This window comes from Limulus polyphemus, unplaced genomic scaffold (genome assembly GCF_000517525.1).
Source record: "Limulus polyphemus unplaced genomic scaffold, Limulus_polyphemus-2.1.2 Scaffold435, whole genome shotgun sequence".
Lineage (NCBI taxonomy): Eukaryota > Metazoa > Arthropoda > Merostomata > Xiphosura > Limulidae > Limulus > Limulus polyphemus.
Window position 1 is genome coordinate 147,148 of NW_013666045.1, and position 8,833 is coordinate 155,980.

The 8,833-nt window shown below is 32.6% G+C and overlaps 1 protein-coding gene across 1 annotated transcript in view; it reads left to right on the forward strand.

Moving 5' to 3' along the window:
- Positions 1 to 1,643, forward strand: part of LOC106458248 — a 21,394-nt gene extending 19,751 nt beyond the window's left edge. The window contains exon 6 of the mRNA XM_022384408.1: positions 1,378 to 1,643. Within this exon, the coding sequence (XP_022240116.1) occupies positions 1,378 to 1,643 (266 nt within the window). The remainder of the gene's footprint in view (positions 1 to 1,377) is intronic.
- The last annotated feature ends 7,190 nt before the right edge of the window (positions 1,644 to 8,833 follow it).

Genomic DNA, 8,833 nt, shown 5'->3' on the forward strand with positions numbered 1-8,833 from the left:
TATATATATATATATATATATAGTGATGAAGATATACTTTTAGTAGTATAGTTTAAAGTTCAGTGCACGACGTACATATCTAAAGCTAGTCTACTCACACTTAAACTCTATGTTAAGGTATCGCGCTCTGTTAATTGTTTATTCCAATGTTCTTTAGCGATAGTATAATGGATTACGTCATCAGATTTTGTTAACACTATTCACGATAATGTAATTACGTCATCAGATTTTCTGAACTCTATTCAAGACAATGGTTTTACGTCATCAGATCTTGTTAATTCTATTCACTATAATGTAATTACGTCATCAGATTTTGTTAATTCTATTCATTATAATGTAATTACGTCATCAGATTTTCGTAACACTATTCACGCTAACTGAATTAAGCTTTGTACTTAATTACAAACAAATAGTATCAAAGATAAAAAAGACGTTTTAGAGAAAAAAGGTATTTATCACATTAGGTGTGAATGGAACAAAAAATGTATTTGTCAGTCTAAACGTAATTTGAAATGTCGTTTTTATGAACATAAAAGTAACAAAAAATGATAATTTCTCCTCTTGCTGAGCATATTGTTGAAACAGGTGATTCAATGACATGAAACAACAATTTTAAAGAAACTTAATAGCCAAAGTGAATTAAATATTAGAGAATCAATACCAATTTTGTGCTGTAATATAAGTAATTATTTGTTAAATAGAGGTGTAGGGTTAGCTGCGATAATACACAATTTTGGAAAGAAATATTGGCTTCTTATGTACAATACTCATAGATTACAATGAGTTAAATCGTTGCTTTATAGTCCTAACGACGGTAGCGTAAAGCTACCGAAACACGTAGAGTTGTTTGTTTGTTTGTAATTAAGCACAAAGCTACAGAATGGGCTATCTGTGCTCTACCCACCACGGGTATCGAAACCCGGATTCTAGCGTTGTAAGTCCGCAGACATACCGCTGTACCACTGGGGGGCGAAACATGTAGAGTCGGCCAAATAAAAAATATTGTTTTTAAGTTTAAAATCTATTACACAAGTTGCTGTGATTGAATCTTGAAATATTGTCTGTTTGACTTTATCTTTTTTTTTACGCTACCTGACATTTCATCATTTTTTACGATACATAGAATTTTCATTGATATGTTTAGTTACAGTGGTGTAATTTACTACGATGCTTTGGTGCTTTTACTGTTTATACGTAATATATATGCCTATTTTGCATGACTTTTCTATAATATTATTTGTTTATTGACCAATAACCTTTATTGAATATTAAGCCATTTGCGTGAAGTTCATCTTCTGTAACACAAATGCAGTCTGTATTAGTATTTAATACATTAAATGTTGTTATTGATATTCATATTTTTAAACATTTGGACAGACAACTTAGATTCACTCAGTCAAAATGACTTGGATGAAATAGGAGAAGAACTTAAGAAGGCAGAAGACGAAGATAACATTCTTGCTAAAAAAATCGATGACCTGCGAATGATAGAGAAGGAACAAAAGAAGATGGTTCAAGACTTCGAGAATGAAATAAACGTTTTGGAAAAAAAAGTCGAGAATAATAAAAACATTGCCAAGGCAATGAACAACCTTAAAGAAAGATGCTACAAACGACCGACAGAACTGGAACCACAAGGATAGCCGAGTGTTGTAATATGCTATATACAAAAATGTCATTTCTTGCGATTCATATGCTATTTTATATTACTTATAGATAATAAAAAAATGTGACACAATGGAGATTCAAGTTTTTACACCATTAAATAAAATATGTAACTTGGAAGAAAATGCAGTATTAAAGAATGTAATCATATTCATATTATCCCCATTAAAATATGCGCTGTAGCTATCTAGTTTACTGAATGATAATAATGTAACTAACTACAATGATTGGATATTTGTTTCTATCTGTTGGGAGATTGTTTATTTGCTATACAGTCTTTGTTTGATTATCTACACAATGGCCTATCAGCAATGTACCCACCGCAAGAACTAGGCCTTCGGGAACTGTGGCACATACAAATAAAGTATTCGTTATTCTTGTGTTTCTTTGTTTTTAAGCAGACAGATATACTAGTACTGTACTAATGGCGAGTATCGAAACCCGGTTTTTAGTGTAAAAAACACTCAGGCTTACAGCTGAGCCACCGAGAGGAGAGTGGTTAGGGCAAGAATAACATCTCCTCTTGGTGTCGATGTTATTTTTTTAGCACAAAGCCGCACAGTAAATTAACTATGCTTTGTCAATTGCGTGATATCGAACCCTAGATTTTAATGCTGTAAGAACGTAAAATTACCGCTGACCCATCAGAGAACTAATTCATCTCATGCATACAGATAGGAAGTCAACTTAATTATACTTTAATGTTAAAATAAAATAGAATACTGTGATGATAACCCTAACAGATACATTAATTTACGCAGCAATTTTTTTCAGTAATATTGGATAGTACTAATATTACATATTTATATTTCAGGCTTCATGGACAAATTACTTATAAAAAATAACTTGTATCGTACTCAAAGAAACAATTAAACATTAAATTTGTAAATCAGAAAGAGATCATTAAAGTTTCGCTTGAATGTATAAATATCCAAATTGAATTAAATTAAATATTTATCTTTCAGTTTCTTTCCAGCTACATATGTTATCTTTTGAAGTACCCACATATACTTTTACAAAACCAAAAGTAATTCATAGTGTTAAAATACTGACATCAGTATCCTTAATTTACTAAATGTCTTGAAGTTTTAGGTTTCAGTCTTTATAAGTTCGTACTAATTACATTACTGAAAGATATATAACTCTATCTTTACATCATTCACTTTACTAGGTTTAACGTTTTAACACATGATTTTAAATTAATATATAACTCTCTATCTTTACATCAGTCACTTTACTAGGTTTAACGTTTTAACACATGATTTTAAATTAATATATAACTCTCTATCTTTACATCAGTCACTTTACTAGGTTTAACGTTTTAACACATGATTTTAAATTAATATATAACTCTCTATCTTTACATCAGTCACTTTACTAGGTTTAACGTTTTAACACATAATTTTAAATTAATATATATCTATCTTTACATCAGTCACTTTACTAGGTTTAGCGTTTTAACACATAATTTTAAATTAATATATAACATCTGTGGGGACTGTGGTGATATGAATTGAGACATATAAATAACACCTTTAGTGGGGACTGTGGTTATAAGAATTGAGACATAAATAACACCTTTAGTGGGGATATGAATTGAGACACAAATAACACCATTAGTGGGGACTGTGGGGATATGAACTGAGACATAAATAACACCTTTAGTGGGGACTGTGGTGATATGAATAGACATATAAATAGCACATTTAGTGTAGATTGTGATGATATAGCTTGAGGAATATGGATAACAACTGTAAGGCATTGCTTTTAGTTCCTTCAAAGTATACTAAGCTTGTATCAGAAGAAAGTTGAATACAAGTACAGTATTAATGGAATATCATTGTGACCTGCATCTATGAGGATGACACTCTGATTTCAGTTACTCGTTTAGGGACACTAATCATGAAAATATGGGGTCTGTTTTATAACCCGACGTTGGTTACATCTAAGCCTCTAGTTGAACATCTGCCCAATCAGAAACTGTGTCGACTGAGAATTTTCGGTGGTGACTTTACCTATTCAAAATACGTAGTGGAAACATACCATACGACAGATCAATAGAAACACGAGATTTTAGCTATATAATACCAAATTCTTGAACCTTCTGGAACAGAAACACGAGATTTTAGCTATATAATACCAAATTCTTGAACCTTCTGGAATAGAAACACAATATTTTAGCTATATAATACCAAATTCTCAAACCTTCTGGAATAGAAACACAAGATTTTAGCTATATAATACCAAATTCTTGAACCTTCTGGAATAGAAACACAAAATTTTAGCTATATAATACCAAATTCTTGAACCCTCTGGCTATTTTCATTTTCATACAGTTGTTTATCAGTAAGAGTTTTCAGACTTCATACATTCTATGACAGCGTTAAAGTTGAAAACTACCAAATGACTAAAATAGAATTCATGTTTCTTCATTTCTTTTCAAGAATATATTTTCAGACACTTTCTCACAAGTTTCCTGTGTTTAAATGATGCCATTATAAACGGAGTGAAGTATTCATAAACTGAATTATTCTCTAAAGCCAGGGTTACATACATAATTGTCAATGAAGAGACAAACACACCTTCTGTACCGCTTCTCTCACCTGTGATTTCGATTATACCCAAGTGAATTTTTAATTTCCCTGATGGTTTCTGTTTTACCAGTGAATACCACACACACACATTCCTGTAATCTATTAAGGGTTAGTGAGATAATGGTGAACTGATTAAGGAAATGAATTACACGATAAAGAGCGTAAATATGTGAAATACCTTGACATGGTATTAGAACTGCAGAGTTTTATCAATATAGCTTATATCATGATCTTCTCGATCCTAATGTTTCTTGTTCTTGTTTCTAGAGTTGCGTTAATGCTATTGATGGTTGTGTTTGTGCTTTAAAAAAGAAAAAAGATACATAAAAAGGGCTCATTCTGATCATACCATACCACATATAAAAAACATAAGTCTTTAGTATTTTACCGTTTATTTAATGTATTCCTGATTATAATCAGTCATTGGGTTCCATTTCGTTTATCGTGTTTTTGAGATTATAATAAATAAGTTATAAATTTTAATATTCTCCCTCTGAATACGGAACTGCCTTTTAGCAAAGTCTCTTATTATCTAATTTTCATTATCACCATTAGATGGCAGAAAGAAACAATTCGGAGTTTTTCACAATCAATCTTTTTTTTTTTTAGTTACATAAAATAATGACGAAATTACAACGAAATAAATTATAACATATTTTTCGGAAATTTTTCTAATAGCGTACAAGGTTTTGAGTTTCTAGCGTCATTAAATTTAACTGCAGTACCTCGTCATTCATAAAACAAATAATGTGCTGTTTATGGCATTTTGTTCACACTTATGGTAGATGTATATGTCGTTGTCATGGTAACCAAACAATACTTTAAGAGTGGCACTGCATAGCTGGAAGAACAGCCAAACGAGCGTTATTGGTGAAATATGTTTTACTGACATTACAAACTAAATCGATAATTTACAGATAAATTGTATTGTATAGTATGGATGATGTGCCCTAACTGTGATCGTATTGTGTTCTCTACCAATGATGTAAGTTTTTATTTGTTCTTCAGCATTATATGTTAATTCTTTATTCTAATTTGTAATACGCTAGCTTTGAAGCTCATACGATTTGTCTTGTTAAAACGTTTGGTCTTCCTATCGGTATGTGATTCAGCAGCTTGAATGATATAAACTCGGGTTGGTCACCTTGTGAGTTCAGACGTAATTTTATTACTAACAGCATATAATTAGACTTCTCAGAGTTTGGTTTTGTGATCCAGTTTTGTTCTATGTAAAGTTTTGCATGATCTTGTTGAATGTTTTGTGGATCCGCTAACTGCGTAAGCTGTTTCAAAAGTGTGAGTTTTACTGACTTTTCTGCTAGGTTGGTTGAGTGTACTATCAGTTAGGTGGATGAAGAAGGATTATTTTATTTTTATTTTATATGGTTCGTGTTCCCGTTATTTTAGGGTTAATCTCTTATATTGCTTGTCCTTCCCTGACATGATGGACCATAGTTTGATGAAGTAGGGTTCTTTTATCTTTTTTTTTCTCGTGTATGTTCGTGTCCCATTATGTTAAGGTTAATCTGTTATATTGCTTGTCCTCACCTGACATGATGGACCATAGTGTGATGAAGAAAGATTATTTTGTCTTTGTTTTTTTCGTGTATGGTTCGTATCCCATTTTCTAGGGTTAATCTGCTATGATGTACGAACTTCTCTAACATGATGGGCCATGTGTATAGATTAATACTGTCGTGTCTTGTACAGATAGTGTGCACTAACTGGGTTCATATTTTGTAGCGGTTTTCGAAGACTGTTTTGACTTTATGCTGCTTGCATATTCTTTGTTTTCAGAGACCTTTGACATAAAATGATATAATTGTTTGCGTTTGCAATTTTATTTCCGGTTATCGTTGGTATCTGTTTTTAGTGATATTCCTACCATCTTCTGTATTACAACTGAAGACAAACTGATCTTCCTACCATCTTTTGTATTACAACTCTTATTTATTCTGAAGACTAGGCAGTTAATGACACCTGTCGTTCCACTCTTGGGTTGGTTTATAGTCGAGGTATTTACTTGTATATGTATGTTTCCTGTAAACTTCTAGGGATGGGAGCCGGTTACCTTATTTTTTTCAATTTGTATTGTGAATTGTATCATTGGATGTTATCTGTTGAAGTGTTTCACGAATACTGGAATCTTGTCTATAGGGTTTAAGTATATTGCGAATGTGTTTTCAACGTATTGAAACTAAGGCCTAGATTTTGATAGCCTTATCTTTGAAATGCTTCATATAGAGGCTGATGAGTAGTGGATATTGTTTTGGTATACTGTAAGTCGAGTCTTCTGTGGTTATGAGTTAGAACGAAGTTTTGTCTTTTACTTGGTACACTTTCTTGAACTTCTGCTAATAGTCGTTTACTTAAGTTTATTTCTGTGCGTTTAGGTATGTCTGTAGTGCTAGGAGGACTTTTGATTTGAGAATTGATGACTGAATTTAATTCGTGTGTTTGTCTTAATAAAAACTATGTTGTCTGTTGCATAATTTATCTTCAGATAGAAGCTGTTCACCTGGTGCTATTTTGGAGTATGACTTTATTCATTAAATTTCCAAGTTAATATTTGACATCGTGAGATGTTGATGGGTATAACCTTGCATCTGTTATGAATTACGTTATGCTGTCTATATTTATGGAGGAAAATGAGACAGTTATATATCTTAGCCAACTTACAGTTGAGTCTCTCCTTCTCTAAGCCCCTTACCGATTTCATGTAACACCCCTGTTATGTTTAGCGGCCTTTTGAATTTAAGATGTTCATTCCTAAAGTTTGCTAACTAACTGGTGAGAGTACGGGTGAAGCAGTAGCATCTAAACTGATTAAATTGGTGAATATCAACTTAACTTATTCATTGTTCTTAGGTGTTTTGTAATATATTACGAGTTTATACCAGTGACTAATCCACGTGTATGTACTGACACATTTACCAATGGATAAGCTTCGACTCACTTAGGGAAGTAAAAAATAACAACCAGCACATACCAGTTACCTCTTTCAGTTTCTGGCAGAGGACCAGAAATATTCTGTGCTATTCTCAGCAATATTCGGTGCTATTCTCAGTATGGAAGAACCAAAACTTAAGGAGGTTTTCTACTATATATATGTGAGCCACGAAACAGCTTCTAGGAATTAGGAGGTTTTCTAATCTATATATGAGCCACGAAACAGCTTCTAGAAATTAGGAGATTTTTACTCTATATGTGAGTCCCGAAACAACTTCTAGAAATAAGAAGGTTTTCTACTCTATATGTGAGCCACGAAACAACTTCTATGAATTAGGAGGTTTTGTACTTTATATGTGAGCCATGAACCAGCTTCTAGGAATTAGGAGGTTTTCTAATCTATATATGAGCCACGAAACAGCTTCTAGGAATTAGGAGATTTTTACTCTATATGTGAGTCCCGAAACAACTTCTAGAAATAAGAAGGTTTGCTACTCTATATGTGAACCACGAAACAGCTTCTAGGAATTAGGAGGTTTTTGTACTTTATATGTGAGCCACGAAACAACTTCTAGTAATTATGAGATTTTGTACTCCATAAATTAATCCTTTCTAAACAAATTAGTAATTGCACATCAGACAATAGCGAAAATTACCTGAAATTGCATCCTATATTAAGCGTACGAAATTCTGGTGTTTATCTAACTGGCCAGGTGGTTAGGGCGCTCGATTCGCAATCTGCGGGTTCGAATCCCCGTCACACGAAATATCCTCGCTCTTTCAGCTGTGGGGGCGTTATAATGTGACGGTCAGTCCCACTATTCTTTGGTAAAAGAGTAGCCCAAGAGTTGGCGATGGGTGGTGATGACTAGCTGCCTTAACTCTAGTCTTACACTGCTAAATTGGGGACGGCTAGCGCAGGTAGCCCTCGTGTAGCTTTGCGTGAAATTCATAACAAACCAAACCAATTATCATACAGTATCTTACATATGTTCGTATCTTTAGTTACATTATATAATACAGCAAATGTCATTCCCAAGAAATCAATTCTTTATTTGCAACCGTTACAAATACATACATACAAACAAACAACCTTTTTAAATAATATACGCAAAATACTACAACTGAACCACATATTGCATAAACCATGCCACCATAGTACTTACTTTTACTTATTAGCTATACTTTTACCATAGCCATTTTAAAATAACTGTGGAAATTCATATAAAATAAACAGGAAACATGAAACAATGAGAAAAATATAACTCATCAATCGATTGGCCACGTTCAATGTAATAACGGAATAACTAGTTGAAGAAACCTGTTAATGTCAATTGTAACTAAGAAAAATTAGTAAATAAATTATTATTTTGAAACATAACTATGGTAACAAAACCGAGAATCATGACAAGAGAATTACTGTTTTAATCAATTTGTTCATAATATAACAGAAAAGTTTTACTAACAGTAAATGGAAAAAATATATTGTTGCGTATCTGCTTGTTTGATAATTTCCGGTAGAAATTCTTTCCGAGGAACTTCAGTGATACCAGCCCTTTCTTAATTAAAACTAGTTTATTCTTTCTCGATACAACTTTTTGTAATACACAGAATTACCACAGTCA